The following is a 19,320-nucleotide window of genomic DNA, read 5'->3' on the forward strand; positions in this document are numbered from 1 at the left end:
TTGTACTCAGATCATTTTCACTCCATAATTACTTGTTTTGCAGTTTAATAATATGAAACACAATTTAAACACGGGAATAATATTTCTGATGTGAGCAATTCTAATATAAGCTCAAGGGCAAATTTTAACCAAGGAATAAAAATTGCGCTTCCTTGTAAAGCGGAATCATTATGGCTGAAATAGAAAGGAAACTCCTTTGCTGGTCAGAGACACTCTGTAAGCCTTTCAGACTGCACACTCCCCAGCTCAGCCCATGCCTGGGAGAAACAGCCTTTCTGACTATAAGAAGCTGCAATTGTTTTCAGCACAACCTCATAAGTATTAACATATCGCAGACTGAATACAATCAAGTATAGCGTTCAAGGACTCAGAGACAGGGCTTGTGCTGAGTCAGCTGCACTGGGATCCGTGCTGTGACCTCTTTCACCGTGAACCTCAGGGCTAAAGAGAACATTCCGGATACACACCTGAAGCGCACCTTCTCCCATGACATTCTGGACCTCCCTCAATGACTGGTATCGGTCAAGCAGGTGGTCCCCACAGACAACGTCCACCTGCACAATAAAATACACAAACCAGGTCAGACCAGCAGGCCAAGGCACAAATTCAGCATATTTGACCCAAGAGCCCACAGCACATTCCCCATGAACACTGAAGACCTCTGCTGTTGTTGGGTAGACTTCCGTTACAGCGCTCGTGATCTCACTTGTGCTGACACAGAGAACGCCTGAAACAGAGCCAGCAGCACAAGCCCAAACAGTCATCGATTCCTACAAACCACAGCATTTCTTTATCACAACATACAAGTAATTAAATAAGATGAATGCAGTGGCTTGTGCGAACTATGCTTCCGAAGCCAGCTGCCCTTTAATATCCAGTGTTAAAATATTTAACATGCATGAACTGCGATGCCAGGAGTTTGAGCTAATGAACAAGATATGGTCTGGGTGCCTTTACAAACGGGCAGTGAATCAATGCCCGCAAACGAGTTATTCAAGGATGTCTATGGCCAGGAGAAAAAGAATGTTGATGGGGAAGGACGGGTATCTTTGAATCAGTGGCTCCTCTGGACACAGGTTCGAATACCTGACAGCACAAGTGTGAAGTTTACTAGAACTAATCAGCTTCAGCTCTATCCAAAAACAAAAAGATATGCCAATGAAGATGTGCGAGATCCCACATTAGACATGTTTATTATTGTTTATTGGCCATGTAAGATCATATTAAGCAGATGGTTGCCATAACGACCACAGAATAGAGTATCAGTAGGAGAACAGAGAAACATAAGACCTCACAGTCAACTTACAGACAATATCACAGCAGGCATGGTAATATGAAGTATTATGTAAATATATACACTCTTGCATAAATTTAAATATTGCATATGTTCATACACAGAAATGAATCCTGCTGAACGCACATAAACCTTCGGCTACTTTCCTACATTTTCTTTAGTCAAGATGAAGTATAAAATTATAATAATTATAATTGAAGAAATGGGGGGGGGGGGGTGATCTAATGATTAATTTGGTCACCGAGCCAATAGCCAGAAAGGTGTGATTTATTTCGTTCACACGTCAGTACAGCTTCAGTTAGCAGCGAAGGTTGCTTCTGGATGGTGGCGCCCCCTGCAGGGCATTTGGCACTGAACAATGCATGGAATGCCCCTTACGGCATGGCTTCCTGGCTCTCGCTCAAAGCTCCTTCTGACCCTCTTATCAGAGTCCTGCTCAGAAGATTAGGATGGCTGAGCCTCCTTCACATCTTCCAGCCCGTGTGCCAAGGCCCCCACCTCCCACAGCGCTTCAGGGTCGGGAGTCCGGAGGGTGACACATGGACGACCGGGAGAAGCGACTGAAATCTGGCTGCAAGCCGAGAAGTGTCCAGCCCCAGGGGACTCTGAAGGACATCTCAATGGTACCACAAAGGGCTGCACCACTGAGACACGGAGAGACTGAGACCATGCAAGATGGGAATAAATTAAACAACATAGTTTGGAAAGCGAGAGTAGGCATGATAAGGAAAATCAATGAAAGCCAGAATGAAAATCAACAGATTCACTGCTGATTAGCGAACAAAGAGGCTCAATATTTGGGATGAGGTCGATGGTCAGATGAGAATGATTAGACTGTGCCTGGGGAGGAGTCACCCATGGTAGATTTTCGATACTCCTAAGGACCTTTAAAAATACTGATCAGGAGGACAGGGCGAGCTGACAATCCAGTGGCCAAGACTCACCTGCCGGGCCAAATGGCCTTTGAATAAAAAGACCTTGATCTATTAAATCTGGGGAGGCCATTAATAACCACAAACAATTCTGACACCCCCGTGATGCATGTACACCTCTCCACTAAGGTCAAAGGTCATTCAGCATAACTTAATTATGCACAAAGAAGATGGTGACATACTGACAAGCTGTGGCACAGCGTAATTAAGCAGAAAAATTTACATGCTGGGAAAAATAAGGGCACCTTAAAGACACAGGCACTTTCAAGCCATAAAAGATATAGGGCCCTATTTTTTAATGATCTAAAGCACATTGTCTGACACGCATGGTGAAAAATTCTTTTAGGGTGTGGCCAACCCACTTTCGCTAGTTTAATGGTGGAAAAATGGTTGCTGTGCCAGGCGCATGGTCCTAAAGGTTCGTACTAAATCTTGTAATTAGTCATACAGTAGATGTCTTTGGGTCGTAACCTTGTATATACTAGGGTGTCATCTCCCATTCTTTTTAAAAGCCAGGTGTGCTAGCACCTTGGTGGATTGCTATTATAATGGCGGATTTGCCAGGTAGGAGAAAAGGACGCTTCTCTGCTCGTGCACAAAGGGAAAGTGCGCGAACAGACCACATACAGCAACAACATGATTCCGCCAAACCTCCAAGAAGGAGAAGGAGGAGGAGGAGGAGTCCCCCTTGATATGTTTCACTGGAATTGGAAACCACGAATAGCGAACCCCATATATAACCAGAGGCGGACATTTCAGGTCCAGTAAGTAAAAATCCAAACCATGATTTTGTTTCAACCAACCAGTTGAGCATAAAGAGTCACAGTCACAGGGTACTCAACTGGCTGGTTGAAACAAAATCCTGGTTTGGATTTTTACTTTCTGGACCTGAAATGTCCGCCTCTGTATATAACGTGACTTTATTATTATTTGTAAACTTCCAGTAATGTTTCAAGTGTGCCGTTTCAAACGATCTAAAGTATTACATCATTTGTCATTTAAATATATTCCTTAATTAAAGGGATTAGAAAAACCATGGCTTTAACTCTAACAAGACTGAAGATGACAGTTTGTCATCAGGCAATAAGTTTAGCTCGTGCCATCAGTTTAGCCAGCTGATCGGTTATGGAGAAAGGGTGAATTAAAGAGGATTTGCGGGGGTGCATGAGTGAGAGCCCGCTGTGTCTATCAGCAGGAATGTAGGTTCAGCCCCCGCTGTGTCATAGCCTCATGTGGTGAGTTGGGGGGGGGGGGTTCAGACCACTGGGTTCCTCCCATCACCCTCTGCATCAGTCATGCTCGACGGGCCCCCCAGAGGGCTGCAGGCCACACTGCACTCTTCACGCTACTTCACTCGTGGAGCGTGAGTGTGACAGGGAATGTCTCAGGCCGTTTCTGTGTTTGTAAGAATATATCCATTTCACGCTATTCTAGTTCCAGCAAGAACACAGGAATACTTCAGTTCACATTTGTAGAAGAACGATTAATGTAACAGTAAAATTATATTACGGCAGAAGACACAGGCTGACTGTCTGAATGAGATAATGGTTCTGTGGAACTTGTATTGAATAGGCAGCGGTTCATCACCTCATTCAGTAACGAGAGGCCCAGCTTTAGACTTTCAGCAATTTAGTCCTTATCTCTCAAACCCTTTATCTACCACTCTCAGCACCCGCCAATCACAGCACAGTGTGTCCCCACATCAATGCAGGATTCCCGAACAAAGTGAATGACTGAAGCATAAAGAATCCTAATTGAGTACAGACTCTTAACCTGCTATGAGCTTCTACGCTAAAGCCTTTACGCTAAAATTTATTCGTAATCAATGGATTTCAGAACACAGCGAAAGTCTGAATTTTAAAAATATGAAATAAGCCATTTTTGACTATATGATGCACTGCCATTAAAACTACATATATAAAACAGGAATGCTGTGAACTGGTATCCTAATGAATTAGCCATTTTCATTAACCACTGAAACAACCTGACAGCCAATCGGTAGCGCTGTCTTGTGAACTATCAATAACTATCAATGAACATCAAAATGGAAAAGAATAAGAGGGCGGTCAGAGCAGCAGCTCCAGGGGCACTATGCAGACCAAACAGCTTACACCTAAACTGCGAAGGTGGATGTAGCCTATAGCCTCTGGTAAGTCTCTGCACACCTGGAGGCAGGACCGGTAACCAGACACACAAACTACTTGTCTTGAGGATTCTGTCGGGTCAAATGAAAATGTAAGTTTGCATGTTAGTTCCAGGCTAGGAGAGGCAGCAAAGCATCGAAGTTTCCATTAAAGTTGTTTTGTTGTGCAGTCCATCCTTTGCCAACTGATTAAAATGTGCCTTTGGATACTGCAATGGCTCTTTGGTGCCGTGTCGCTCCAACCTGCACACCCTACCCTCCGCACAGATAACGCTGGCCTTTTCCCCAGAGAATGTGCTGCTATTACTGATGGAGGCATGTGAATTATTCAAAGCCACGTTTCCATAGAGCACGCAGACCAAGGCGGCCTGTACTCCCCAAAAGCCACTGTCACGCTTGACCGAGCAAAATTCAACACCCCCCCGCCCTTCCCCGTCCCTCTCTGAGTGCAGCACTTTGGGTGGGAGTCACTCAACAGGAGACTTTTACAAAGCAAAGCCTGCTTGGACTGCTTACCAGAAGCTGCATGCATGGGTCAGACAATCTTCGATGCTTTTTTATATATTATCTATATTTCAAATTTACATTCTCATCATGGAGTCTAGGGGAGGGAAGGACATTTGGTTGGTGCCTACAATGATCAAGACTGTGCTCACTGCCCACTATGACATGTTAAAGGGGAACTGAATAACTTACCAAAATGTATAACAGGCATTAAACTTCCCTACAAGAGAGAAGCGATTCCTGCAACCTATTTAGAAGATTGTGTAGCTCCTGCACTTTTGCCTAGTCGATTCCTTGACAGCTCACACCATTGTAATGTGCTAGTTGCCTCAACAGGGGCGGCATGGTGGCACAGCGAGAAGGTCCCAGGTTCGGTCCCGGGTCCTTTCTGTGTGGAGTTCGCACGCGCTCCCTGTTTTCGCCAGGGACTCTGGTTTCCTCCCACAGTCCAAAAGAGTGCAACGTAGGCTGTCTAAATTGGCCCTGTAGTTGTGTGTTGGTTCCTGCCTACGCCTGTTGTTTCCGGGATAGGCTCTGTGACCCCAGTCGGGAATAAGTGGGTACAATAATGGATGGATAGTTGCCTCAATAGTATGTCACCTTGAACAAAAGGGTCGGCTAAATATGTAAAATATAATGTTTGAGAACAGCCCTGGCCTCACAATCTACTGGTAAAATGGAGGGAACTTCTGTAGATAAATCTGAGCACAATTACTGAATCTTTTTTTTTTTGTTTAAAAGAGAGGCTGGGGTATCTGTGTGTGTCTCATGTAGAGCAAGGTGAGATATTCAAAAACTAACCTAGTTTCACCACAGGGATGAATGAAGTATCACTATTCCATTCGACATTGTGCAGCAGTCCCCAAATTTTGCATAAGATCTGACAGTCGCACCATTAAAACAGGAAGCAACCACTTGATTCTGGCAACCATGTAGCATCTGAAGTAACTTATAAACATCAGGATAACCTTCTTATTTAACAAAGTGGTGAAGTGAAGACATCGGGGTTATTGCATTTTCTGATGCACGTGAGAAAATATCTAAGAGGAAGTGCATGTGAAGAATTACACAGTATTTCATGAGCTTGTAGGTGTCCTACCCATGCCTGTACACAAGTTCCCCACTACACTCCACTAGTGCATAAGCAATAGTGCATAAGCAATGTGCTGCTTAATTAATTTACTCTAGCTATTAACATGAATGATTGAACACGGAAGAACCAACAGCCCTATTACCGCTTCTTCCTTTTGTTTCAACATTGCAGCGAGGGTTAATCTCTACAGAAACAGCCCTTCATGTTTGTAAATTTTATACCTGAGCAGTCTCTCTCCCTTGGGTGCCTTCCCAATGTGTCTGAGAGTCACACCTCACGAATTGCTGAGGTTCCTCGACACGGCGAGTGAGAGGAGAAAGACTGACTCATCAGTTACTGCAGAGATGAAAAGAGATCAAGATCTGTGACAAGTATTACGTGCCACAAGTAGCGATTTTAATTAAGCGTCAGGTTAAAAATCGCTTGACAATCCAACGGAAGCTCAAGGACAGAATCTGAATTGAGAATAAGGGTATGCCATGCTCTGAGTTTGCAGGAAGTCAATGAATCCTTAATGCCTTAAGGTCGAAATGTATCACTGTCAGATTGTATGTACCAGCCTTTCCTACAAAACAACACACCCAGCATTCCTTGCAGGGAGAATTACTCCTACCCCCAAAGTGCTACAGATCATCCATCAATCTTCCAACTGCTTATTCTGGTCAGTTCACAAGGGCACCTTGAGCCTAACTGAGGTAGCACAGGACTGGGGTACGCTCAGGACAGGACACCAGTTCACACGCACACCACCACTGAGAACACACGCTTGTGCAGAGCCGCTTATTGGCCACGAACAGTTACTAAACTAAATATCAAATAAACTCCTTATTTAGGAGATGGTTTAGCAGCATGTTCTGCTAACCAGCTAGCTACCATCTTCTGACTCTGCTCACCAACTATTTATTCAGTTTGTGAAACATCGGGGGGGAGACCACAGAAATAACAAACCTGCCCCGGTCCACACACACTAACTACAGGCAATTTTGACACCAATTAGTCTGACAGTGTGTCTTTGCTTATTGGAGACTCAGAATTCCAATCCTATAAGTGTGAAGCAGCAGTGCTATTGAGTGAGCCACTGTGCCACCCTTCCATAGGTCAATAACAGTGTTTATCTGGATTTAATCCATATACCCAGTAGTAACTTCGTAGAAATATTTGCTCTTATGTAATGCTAGAATTCTGATTCTCTGCTGTCCATATATTTTACTGGCGACCCACCAGTCATTTCAGTGCACAGTGGGGTCAAAGCATCCCGTTGGCACCGTGAGCTCGGCGCTCTGCAAAGCCCACGGGCAGCAGCGAGCCCCACGCCTGTCTGCTCCTCTGCCCCGTCTGTCGGCCAACATCATGGAAGACCTCAGACGGCCCCTGGAAGACGCTCCCAGGCTGCTTGTTTATTAACGATGGAACGTGACGGAAGATTCCATCAGTGTGACGGCCATGGGGCGCTCATTAGTATCAGAATCGAGGGAAAACATCGCAGTATCTCGTGCCTAAACGATGGGAACCAGAACGACGAACCAATTTAATAAGTGCATAATTGACCGATGACCCTGTGACATTTCTAAAAGAGACAGGAGCCCACCTGACAGGCAGGGTTCAGCTCCATCTTCCTCCTGATGAAGAGCTCCACATGGTGGATGGTAGCCTCCCCCGACACCCGCACGTACTTCCTCTCCAGGGGCTGCATGGAAGCCAAAATGAAAAGCAGGGGTCAGAGGCCAACGCCAGCTCAGCAATACTATAGATAATCACACGCCAACAATTGAGATTTCTACACTGCAGCCCCAACACATCAATAAGTCAATAATAAAGGTCATAGCTGAGCGAGTTCACACACCTCCGTCTGGCCCAGTACCCATAATGAAAGACGAGCCTGAAAATGAACATAAACACTAAAGTTTGGTTTATCCTTAAGTTCATTTTAGGGTCCAGTGTTATGAATTTGCAACTTCCTCCAAGACCACTTAGTTACATATTTCAACCCTTGAGTATATTTCCCGGAACAGTGACAGTGATATTAAAATACAGTAGCCCCCCCCCCCCTCCCCGTATCCATGGGTGATGTTCCATGACCTACCGTGGATAGCTGAAACAGCAAACCATCCGTGGATGCCAGATATATGTGATTTTCGTGTACTTACATATGGTAATTGTTAATTTACACACAGTAAGATATTATCAACATTATATACAGCAGTAATAAAGCACATTGTACATTATTATATAGTATGGTACAACTGTACTCTCTCGAAAAAGCAAATGAAAGGGATTCTGACGTTTTAGCTTAATTTTCAAGAGACACTAGAGCAAAGACAAAAAAAATCACGTATTAAGAGATGACAGAGCAATAAAAATCATGTTTTTTTATACGCCTCAAAGGATGATGGGACAACGAAAAAAACTGTTACAGTTTTTACTGAAGTAAACCACAGATAACTGAAACCGCAGATATTGGAACCGCAGATGGGGGGCTACTGTATTTTAATATCACTGTCACTGTTCCGGGAAATATACTCAAGGGGGGCTACTGTAAGTGGTATCTTGAGAAAATATTCACAAAAAAAGCTGGTTTAAAAAAACAGAATTAGAAGGGTGAAATTTTACAGGAACAACAGCAAAAGTAAGGGCTCCTGTTCAGACTGTCCACCTTAGCGCTCTTCTTTGGTGTGAAAAGCCGCAAGCGTGCAGGAATCGATTCGCAGGACACCAGCAGTGCAGTAAAATCGACACGCCTAGTCTGCATCTATCATCTCCTTTAGCTTTTCCTGCCAAGGCTGCTGAAAATGGTTAAAGGGGCGGCATCCATGGACAGACAGGAAGCCTGAACGTGACTGCGACCACGAGAGCGGGCCTTCTGAGAATCTACGTCTCTTCTTTTCATTTGCTAAAAATCTCAAAAATCCTGCATCATTTTAAAGGATCATATTGGGAAAGGGGCAGAAACCAAGGAAATATAGAATATACGGAAACCAAAGGGGTAATAAGGACACTGCCCTGGGTATTAGGGCAAAAAAGACGGGCTACCTCCCATGTCCACGTGCCCCACATTCATGTCGCCACCCTGCCTGTAATCTTCTTACGGCACCTCGATAAAGTGGGCAGCAGAGGGAGGCAGCTGAGCCGCTTTGTATGTCTTACCTTAGCCGCTAAGCCCTGTCTGCAGGAAGCCGCATAGGGCAGGACCCCCCACCCCAGCCCCCCCGCCACTCCATCCCCAGCCCCCCCAGTCAACCCAGTCTGCCAAGTCATGTGGACCATAAAACATATTTTGAAAATAAACTGGGGGATGGAGGAGAAAAGGAGAAGGCTTTTTATTTTATTTTTAGTTAAAAATGCTTTAGTCTGGGCTTTATTTAGTTTAGGGTTTTCCCAATCGGCTAAGCGAGACCAAGGGCGGGCAAGAAGCCAAGTAGCTGCATGCTCACAGAGACGGAGACAGAGCAGGCGGTGTCACGGTCAATCGGACTTTCATGCCACTCCTTCCTTAAGAAAAAAAATCCTTAAACAGATTATACTGCTGTCAGATGGAACCAAAAAAGACCCAGACCTACTAACACTTCTATAGCCTTGCTGTGCACTTAATATTCAACAAGGCAGAAGCATATTAAATTATGCAGACAAGAACAAAACTACACGGTCTCTCTGAAAATAGTCTCAGGGTTCATGCTTTGCATCATCTGCTTGAAGGAGAACTAAGAAAAATATGCTGCTCGCGGGAGCCGCAGACGATCATGCCGAAACATTTTTAATGAAGCCAGCCCTCATAAAAAATGTTTTCTGCAAAACATCCACCAATCTTCTACATACCTGCATTTAAACAGAGCCACATAATGATATAAAAATGTGGAATAAATCAAATACAGACACCAAGTTTAATCTGAGTTTGACCACATTGGTAAAAGAAAGCAAATGGGTTTTTCACAAAACTTATGCGCGCTGGCGATGTAGCCTGTCGGCTGCCACGCCCCGAACCTACAGCAGGGATGTTCGATTTCACAAGGCAGACGGGGGGGGCGAGGCGTATTATTACCGCCTGCTGCGCACACCTCGAAGATTCACGGCGCTCACCAACAGAACCCTGCTCCGGAACAGCCAGCATGGACCTTAGAAACGGCCCGTTTTAGTGGCGTGAGAGTGACCATGAATCAGTTGTTACTGAGGCGCTGACTGCTCTGATATTAATGCGCTGGGACCCCACATTGTCTCAAAACTGCCCTGATACCCAAAACAAACATTCGGGGGTGGGGGGGGGGGGGGAGTGGACCTTCAAACATTACCTTGTAGTTGTCAATGCCCTCTTCTGCTCTGTTAAAGAAGAGAAAAAAGAACATTTAAAAAAATCCATGTTTATGACATTTAAGAATGTCAATTAAGTCATCCATTAATCAGCATCACAAAGGAAATTATAAATTAAAATACACAGTTAATTAAAAGTCAGCAATTTAGAAAATAATGGTGACACAAAATTACAACCGACGGCAGGTATTATCAAGCGAAATTCACACACTATTTAGTGGGTGCATGCAAATTACTGCTTCAACACTGTGGAAGATATCGACATGATGCTAATTGTATCCTTCTCATGCATAGTAATTAATGAATAGTAGGCAGTAAAGGCATCGAGCAGCTATGTGTCATTGTGCAATTGCCAAATATCTATTAAAAAATACGGATGGGGACAGGTGACAAAGTGCTTGCTAATTAATGCAATGCCAGACACACCAGATGTAAAACTGCAATGTGTCTGAAAGCTCATCCTAAATCAATGGTCTTCAGCCCTGCCAAGGACATCAACACTGAAGCCAAGGATGCACATTCATTAAAGCTGGATACAGGGCAGGACTGTGTTAAGATGAAATGCAAAGCACATTGCACTTCACTGGCAGGAGATTATTCTGAAAGATCTAACGTCTCCTTTAGGTGTCCTAAATTTTAAATAGAGATGGGCGATCCACATTTTTTCAGTTCCGATCCGATTCCGATGCAAGAGCTCTTTTTACTTTGTTATATTTTATATATTAATTTTTTAAGCTAGTAAATACAGATGGAAAAAATGTATGACAAAAAATATTTAATTAGGCTACTTCAAACATACATAACGTATTGTTCCACCTCGTTTGTTTTAAGCGTTTTTGAGGCATTTGCAGTTCAATGTGAATATCTTCAAAGCAAGTATACACAAGTGGCGAATGCTTAAAATTTAACACCGTTTTTCTCCCATTGGCGTCAGTGCAGTTACACTTTTGTTGCGATGGCAGCCCCTCTTGTATCACAAGCTACAGCGAGTTCGCAAAACAGTCCAATTAAGTTAGCGACTCCCAAACCATCCATTGCTTTGCTTTGTCTCGCAGTTGCGGGCGCTTTATTAAATGGGATTGTCCATTAAACGGCCATTCCCAATTCAAAACTTTTTTTTTTTTTTTTTTACATAGATTGCAAATCGCTGTGCTACTGGTTTCTGTTAAAAGCGTAAAATACTCCCAGATCGTCACGTTTTATCCTACACGCCTCGTACTGCGAAGGGTATGCGCTTGACGTCAGAGCAGGTGGAAATCACTGTACTAACACCCACTGAGTAGCAAAAAAGACTGAGGGGCAGCGATAGCGTTCGATTTGAATGCCGCAAAAAACACATGTAAAATGGGAAAGAGCTGTTTTGCGATTGATTGCCAAAAACTAAATAAGTAAGTATAGGACGTGGATCGGTCACGCATGGCCGACACCCGATCCGTCAAATAGGTCTGGATCGGCGCCGATACCGATCCGAATATCGGTATCGGTGCATCTCTAATTTTAAATGGGGAAAAATGATTTAGTTTTTTTAAGCATCCTACCCACAGTGACATAAAAATCTGTTTTTAATTGAACAGAAATAAATGTTTACAATGGAAGACTTCAACAATTAGAGAAAAGTTGATTTTTTGTCACCATGGCTCCATCTACTGGTTAACAGGGTATGTGGCAGGTTCACGCCCAGGTCCCCCTGAGGGAGCAGAGGAGCATGGGCGTTTTCAGGGAAGTGGGAGGTTTCCAAGCCGCAATGGCCGACATTTTCTATCTGAATAGACCATCTGAGCTGGTCACACATACTGGTGCCCTGGTGTAAGTTTACTGGGTGGGAGAACACAGCGATGATGTCGGACCACTTGCAGTGACACTAACAGTAAATCGTAGGCATATATCACAGATTCCAAGATAAGCACAATGCACAGATTGCAAGAGAACTAGAGGAATGAGCACATCTGGACACATCAGTCACAGACTGAAGAAGCTGCTTGGATGAGCAGTGAAACGTTAGAAGAGAGAAGTGCAGTTACCATGTCTAGATGAACCATAACAGTCTTTTCTAAACGATATTTTAGCAAAACTATTTGAAAGATAGATGATGTGCTTTCAACCTGTGGCCCGTGAAATACCAGCATCGTCACCTAATTCACAGAACATTAAAATATTAAAGGGGTTCCCCGGTTCCCCCTTGATGATGTATTTGATTTTCTTCTTTCATATTTACTTTCTTTGTCTTCCCCTTTTTCTGTTTTTGTATTATTCTGTATATACTGTATGGTGTAGCGATGTAGTACAACACGCCCATGTAAAGCGCCTTTATTTTTGGTCGCTATATAAAAACGAATTGAATTTATTTGAATTTGTGTAACGGTGTCCGTAGCCTCTGGTCTAATTAAAAAGTTTATTACATTTATTTCTCATGGATGAGCAACAAAGAGAATACAGAATTATTATAGGATGCCACCCAGGACTCTGCTCATGGCCAACAAGTAGCAGAGGAAAGGGGCTGACTCACCCCACAAACTCCAGCACGAGCGAGACGTCCAGCTCTGACGGGATGGTGAACCCTGACTGGGCCAGCGGGCTCTTCTTCTGCTTCGGGGCCTTTGCGGACGCCACAGGAGAAGGACCCACTGCAAGTGAATACACAGATTGCCAGGAAAGGACAGCCGCTCAATTTAATGATATGTTTCCAAAACATAAAAGCGTCTGAGAACTAATTAAATAATAATTAATACAAATGTCGAGGACCTGTCACAATGCCTTCAGTGATAAATCTTACAATATTTAACCACAAGAGAGTGAAGCACTGATTCATCATTGTGTTATATGCTGTAAGTATAATGCAATTCTACAAAACTTTATAACTTTATAAGCAGTTATGGAACATGAATGGATGAATGGATGGATCACTTTATAAATAATGAATAGGATAATATCCTCACCAGGCTTTGGTACCTCAAGTCCTCTCTCTTTGTAAAAACTTTGCATTCTTTCTCTTTCTCCTTGAAAAACCAATATATATTTATATATATGAGAAGATGTGAATAGCATGCAACCAGGAAAGACAAAATCAAAATAGATTTTTTTAAACACAAGGTAAATTTCAGTACGCACTTTCTTCCAGATGGGGGATCATCTTGAAGACAATGTCCTGCAGTTGTCTGTCGAGTCTGAACAGGAGTACAAGAGTTTCCTCAAAAAAAATCACTGGCATGACATCCACGCAGTTAGTAATGGCTGCTGCTACTGACTGCTCTTCTGCCACCTTGCATGTCACATATTTGACCATGTTACAAAACGTCACGGTACCTGATATTGTACAGTGGCTGCGTCTGATGTACGACAACGTTGCAATTAGGACATCTATTGCTGTAAAAGAAGTGCTTGACGATGCAGCTCTTACAGACTAAAACGAAACATAGTGAAAAGCCATTAAACCCAGAAACACATTCCTTTTTACTTAGAACCTGCAAACACAAAAAATCCAAAAGGTTTACATTTAAAACTGTACTATTTCAGTCCTGCTCCTGTGTGAACACACTAGTACAATTAGTTAAATATAGCAATAATTTTTAAGAAGCCAACACAAAATGCCCGATTTGAAAGAATGGGACTTTTAAAGAACATCTAGGGGTTTGCAGACTATTTTTGAGATGCCATAATTACACCACACAGGACTCTCTTAGGCCCCAGTGTTGTGCTCTCTGCTGGGATAGGTTCCAACCCGTCTCCCCCTGCTCCCCAACCAACCCACCCAACCCGACTCTAAACAAGCAATTAGAAAAAGGATGGACGGACAGATGATTCTCCAATACCAGTCATTCGTTTGCCTTAAATCTGAGCAGATAATATGGAGCACAAAATGGCCTAAAGCAGAAATACACAGACTTCCAAAGATGGCCTTAGATTAAATCCACTCACATGTGTGCAGGCATTCTGTGATGGTTGTGGCTTCTATGAAGAATCCCTTACAAATAGTGCAGCAAATGTAGGGGAACAGCTCTGCCAAAGGAAAGGAGTGCTGAAAGACAGGATGTTTATAAAACACTCAGACATGACAGGGTACTCTTTAACTCCACCACAGAAAAGAGCCACCTACGGCCTGCTACCGCAGGACCCTGGGACTTGAACCTATAACCAGTGTTGGGGAAGTTACTCACAAAAGTAATTTCAGAGAGGTGGAAAGTTCAGGTCCAGAAAGTACAACTCCAGACCAAGGTTTGTTTCAACCACCCAGCTGAGCACTCTGTGACTGTGACTCTTTATACTCAACTGATGGGTTGAAACCAAAACTGGGTCTGGATTTGTAATTTCTGGACCTGAACTTTCCACCTCTCTCCGTAATGGGTTACTTTTGTGAGTAACTAACCCAACAGTGCATATAACCTTCAGCTAGTCAGTCCATAGTCTCAGACACTACTTCAGCTCCATATTTAGCCTAATGGAATTGTGAAATTACTATTTCCAGACACCTGAGAGGTATGTAAAAAATACTGACAATTGCCCTTTTGACATTAGAGCAGCTGGATCCAAATGGACTTTTGGACACCTTAATCATTCTGAAATTATCACCTAAAGGGTCCATACCACTTTTGTTCCTGGGACTTCCTACTTTTCTCCTGCAGCACTACAATTGTACAACACCAGTCCGCTAAATCCACATAAACGGGGCGGGGGGTATGATAAAATGTCACCTGCCATTTTACCTCGTCGGTCTCATCATTTGAGCCGAAGGCCTGCGACTCCTCGGAGCTGCTCGGTCCGGCGCGTCGCTCCCAGGATGTACAGGGACGGGGGAAGCCCTCGACGCCCGCCTCCACCTCCTCAGCCTCCGGGTCTCCAGCCTCCGCTTCTAGGTCCATGGCTTCCCCAGCGGTGTCCTTCCCCGTTACGCCGCTCGGGCTCTCCGGCGGGTCACCGCGAAGAATCTGCTCGTCTTTCGCTTCCATCCCGTCTCACTTTGTCGCCGTCGTCCAGGGCGAAGTGTGAAAGAAGAAACTGACAGCCGGCGCCGTGGCAACAGGTGCGCGTGGCACCAGGACAACCGCGGAGGCAATATGGACTTTGTAGTTTTTATTCCGCTCCCGTTTTTGACAGGGTTGATATTTTTAAATTAGTTATTCCAGACATCCTTCGACATATTTACAAGACTTCGGCATATTTAACATAAAAACAATAAACCAACTTCACACCGCATTTGATACATCTACGGCTCAGCGACATACAGCATTTGCAAGGCAGCGGTGAACATCTAGGTCAAAACCCACCATATTAAGTTTAAAAGCCCAGTATGGTACTTGTTGTCTGCTCGGCTTTTTGACACACAAATATAATTCTGAATATTTATTGTATCATACATGTAGTGTTTTCTGTCACAAGTTTACAACCAGCTATCATTTGCAACATCCCTAACGTAAACCCCATGTCGACTGTCGCAAAATTCTATGTGCTGTCGTAAATACTATGGTTATAGATATGGTGCTGTATATGGAACAAGAACAACCTTGAGTAAACGGTTTTTACTTGATCTTGCGTGGAGAAATTTGATTATATCAGTGGTTGCTGTTTTATTGAGCACTCGAGAAATTGACCACTAAGTGCGGATTCACTGTTTCATATCTCTTGTGTTTGTGGACACAGTATACATATGTTTTGGTTATATTTATTCTTACAATCTTTTTTATATTCACGTAGTCCCTATCACAAAGAGAGGCCATGAATATGCAAAAAATTATGACCCTGGCGAAAAAGAAACTTAAAACGCCGCTAGGATTGTAGATTGTAGGTTTCAGGTTAACAAGTCAAGACTTCGACGCAGTTCAAGACCCACGATTGACAAAACATGGGTGTATTGGATGGTTGCTGCAAATACTGTGGTGACTTTAGGAGAGAGGTTTTGAAGTGACTAAGCTGACACGCTTTGACGGACATAATTTTATAGTCCTACACCAACATGAAGATCATCTGAACATCATTTTCTTTCACGGCCCAAGATTTTTGCACAGAACTGTACCTTTTGCAGCATTGAAGTCCGTGTAATGGTCTAGTTGTGATATTAATGATGTGGTGCTGAACTCCTTGATTGTCTATTAGAATTCCTTTTCTGGAGCTGAAGGACTGACACAGGGTCCTGAGCAGAGGTGGTGATTTCAGGTCCAGAGAATACAAATCCAGACCAGGATTTTGTTTCAACCAACCAGTTGAGCATAAAGAGTCACTGTCACAGAGGACTCAACTGCCGTTGCCGTTCATCTGCTTTTACTCATTTCTCAGTGCGGACAAGGTAAAAAAAAAAAAAAAATATATATATATATGGAGCAATTTTATGACAATGTAAGCAAAACAACTTATGTAAAAACAATGAGGTTGAGTGTAGAAACAGTAAGACCGTTTACGGAGTAGATTTTCTCAAAATGTCCTTGTGTGACTGCTGTTGATTTCACAGTTGATTCCAGTCTGACAGCAGGTGGCTCTGCAGATTCCACCATGTGTGTGGAGTGTCACACCCAAGATACTGCGCTCTGTCAAGTCAGCTGCAGGTAGGTTGAGGCCACGGTCAACAAACAGCATCAGTGAGGTGCAATAGGTCTGTTACACAAGGCTGAAGGCAACAAATAATCATTCACTATGGATAACCTGTTTAAGCCTTTCCACTAATATCTGCTGACACTGTGAATCAACTGCTTGAATTTTGATTTGGTCAGCTGCTCACTGATGCTGTATTTGTACTAGATTTGAGCTTGATTCACAAAGACTGATGACTGGAAAGGATAATGGACAAAAAGACAGCAAGTGAGTCTAAGATGTTATATGGACACAGCGGCCTTGTATATTGAGTAAGTTTCAGTCCCGACAGGTAAGGAAGCTGCACTAATCTTCCATGTTGCATTAAGAGGATTTATCACTTAAAGGGGAAACCCACCAAGAACATGATTCTCATTTTATACACCACAGAACAATTGTATTGTAATTGTATTATGGGCTAGATAAACAAAACAGCCCTACCATAATTTCACCCTTTATGTTATTAGATTTTTGATTACTGATTTGAATTAATTTATGGAACTTTCCCTGATATCTACATCAGACTGTATTTATCATTGTATTGTTTAGTGTGTCTGGTCCTTTATGTTCTTGGTCATGATGCCACCTTTGAGCTGGGATGGAGAGGGTTTGTCTCAATACCATTTGAATATTCATTTTACAACCTGAATACAAATGCCATGAGTTTTCCTTTTTAGATGTAACATGCTTTAATACCAACATCAACGGGTTCCATGGATAATTTAGTGCGATTCTGGGACTCCATCAAAGTATTCGAGGACATAGAAACTGAGAATTTTACAGCCACGACAGATCATGCCCATTTAGCAGAGAACTCCCAGGAACTCCTGCTGGGAACATATACAAGAAAATCAAGGCCTGTTATTCATCTACATTTTACACACCGCAATCTACGTCTGGATGCAGGTGCTTCTAATCCCCAGACTTGAAGATTGAATGTAAGTTTTTACACTGTCCTAAAAAGAAAATGACAAGCCACCCCACAAGTGGTTTGAATTTACTCCTTTTCCTCCACATTCTGATTTACTTTTAAGATACTCCTCTTTTCAATGACTTCTGCTCATAGCCATTTTTAATCTATTTTACCAAGTTTATGAAAGTGTGTATAGTCCTGATAGAGGGATGTTATATAAATAAAGACATTTTCTATGTTGGGTATCAATTTATTCTGCAACTGAAGAGATCAAAGCCATACATCACCCTCACCTTGCTCTATACAACAGAGCACAGACAGGACAACCTGTGAAAAGGAAGGGGGGGGGGGGGGGGGGGAGTTTAAAAGATTAACACCGATCCAAGAATTGTACATCTCAACCAGACTAAAGCACCATGGCATTTTGAAAGACTAATTTAGAAAAAAAAACGTTACACATGCAAGAAGGAATTGCTCACTTATCTACAATTACTTACCAATATTTACTTTTCTGCAATTTGCTTCTGTTTCTTAGGCTTCAGTTTAAAGTAGAGGAAAATTGCAGCAATCCCCGCATATGTAGCCAGGACACACTAAAACATCCAATGAAAGCAGTTATTTATTAAACAGAAAACAGCTGTAGAAGAGAAGGTAGAACACAAAGGTTTTGGCCTTATCCACGTTATTACACATGTAAAACATGCCATGGAACAAAGCAGGCATTTGTATCTAATGTGTATATTTTAATAAATATTGGGGGTAAACAGAAAACTTACATTTTTCCTTCCCTGGAGGGTATATGAATTGAAGTACTTTGAGAAACCAGTAAACTGGTGTTGAGATCCAGCATCGTGTCCTGCCATGGTGAATACGGCCTCTGTAGTATAAAAGACATAAGAAGTAATGTAAAAAACTCATCGCATAAATATTTTTTCTTTAGAACGGAGCTGAAACTGCATAAAACGTGCTCATTTATGTAAAAAAAAAAAATACATTATTGTATTTACGACATTAACCAACCATTGCAGAAACATGACATAGATGTGAAAGGCCCTGCTAGCAAAGGAGAGGTTCTTATAGGTCTAGCTAACGAGATAGCCATGGTCAGCGAGTTCGCTGCAGTTTTACACGAGTTGAGGATATGTCATAAACGCCTTACGTTAGCTTATTTTTTCACACATTCAAAACAACCAGTATGATCACCGTTTTGCACCGTGATTAGCCGATCGGCTAGCTGGATGCTATGTAATCGGTGAGACAAGATAAATCCACACATCGTCCGATTTACTGCAGTCAATAAATAAAAAATGAACACTATAAAAAGCAAATAAATATAGGCAGAAGAAGTATGCTTGTCAAACCTCCACAAAATAAATGAACCCATACCTACTAGTCGATCTCCTCTTCAGCCTGACAGTATGTCCTTCATAAAGCGGTTAAGGAAACTGTGAAGAGGAAGTCCCGCCTTTTGTGACATGACTAATTTGCATGATATGTGATAGGCGAATAGGAAAAGTATTCTGTCAATCTATTGGTTAAAATAAACGTCAATCAACAGTTATGCCCTAAGTAACGGTGATG

The 19,320-nt window shown here is 42.8% G+C and overlaps 2 protein-coding genes across 10 annotated transcripts in view; both read right to left on the reverse strand.

Annotated features, from left to right (window-relative positions):
- pcgf6 (polycomb group ring finger 6) overlaps positions 1–15,715 on the reverse strand; it is a 29,403-nt gene extending 13,688 nt beyond the window's left edge. For 2 of the 6 annotated variants that reach the window (XM_072703746.1, XM_072703744.1), the window contains exons 1-10: positions 14,969–15,715; positions 14,184–14,283; positions 13,572–13,668; positions 13,377–13,432; positions 13,205–13,264; positions 12,775–12,892; positions 10,250–10,277; positions 7,810–7,845; positions 7,555–7,653; positions 468–554 (exon numbers count right to left, since the gene is read on the reverse strand). In XM_072703746.1, the coding sequence (XP_072559847.1) occupies positions 468–554; positions 7,555–7,653; positions 7,810–7,845; positions 10,250–10,277; positions 12,775–12,892; positions 13,205–13,264; positions 13,377–13,432; positions 13,572–13,668; positions 14,184–14,283; positions 14,969–15,211 (924 nt within the window). In that variant the 5' untranslated portion in view covers positions 15,212–15,715. The remainder of the gene's footprint in view (positions 1–467; positions 555–7,554; positions 7,654–7,809; positions 7,846–10,249; positions 10,278–12,774; positions 12,893–13,204; positions 13,265–13,376; positions 13,433–13,571; positions 13,669–14,183; positions 14,284–14,968) is intronic. The other 4 variants (XM_072703747.1, XM_072703748.1, XM_023798632.2 and 1 more) reach the window with 4 other exon arrangements.
- A 1,775-nt stretch (positions 15,716–17,490) lies between these two features.
- On the reverse strand, positions 17,491–19,229 carry atp5md (ATP synthase membrane subunit k). Of its 4 annotated transcripts, none has more exons than XM_023798671.2 (5): positions 19,126–19,229; positions 18,516–18,616; positions 18,237–18,332; positions 18,033–18,066; positions 17,491–17,653 (listed from the first exon to the last, which is right to left on the reverse strand). In XM_023798671.2, exons 2-3 carry the CDS (start codon positions 18,600–18,602, stop codon positions 18,243–18,245), a joined length of 177 nt encoding a protein of 58 aa, XP_023654439.1. In that variant the 5' UTR covers positions 18,603–18,616; positions 19,126–19,229; the 3' UTR covers positions 17,491–17,653; positions 18,033–18,066; positions 18,237–18,242. The 4 variants fall into 4 exon arrangements, with proteins under 4 accessions (XP_023654439.1, XP_023654448.1, XP_023654430.1 ...); XM_023798680.2 differs by having other exon boundaries at positions 17,491–17,656; XM_023798662.2 differs by lacking the exon at positions 17,491–17,653 and having other exon boundaries at positions 17,969–18,066.
- Positions 19,230–19,320: the final 91 nt, after the last annotated feature.

This window comes from Paramormyrops kingsleyae, chromosome 20 (genome assembly GCF_048594095.1).
Source record: "Paramormyrops kingsleyae isolate MSU_618 chromosome 20, PKINGS_0.4, whole genome shotgun sequence".
NCBI lineage: Eukaryota > Metazoa > Chordata > Actinopteri > Osteoglossiformes > Mormyridae > Paramormyrops > Paramormyrops kingsleyae.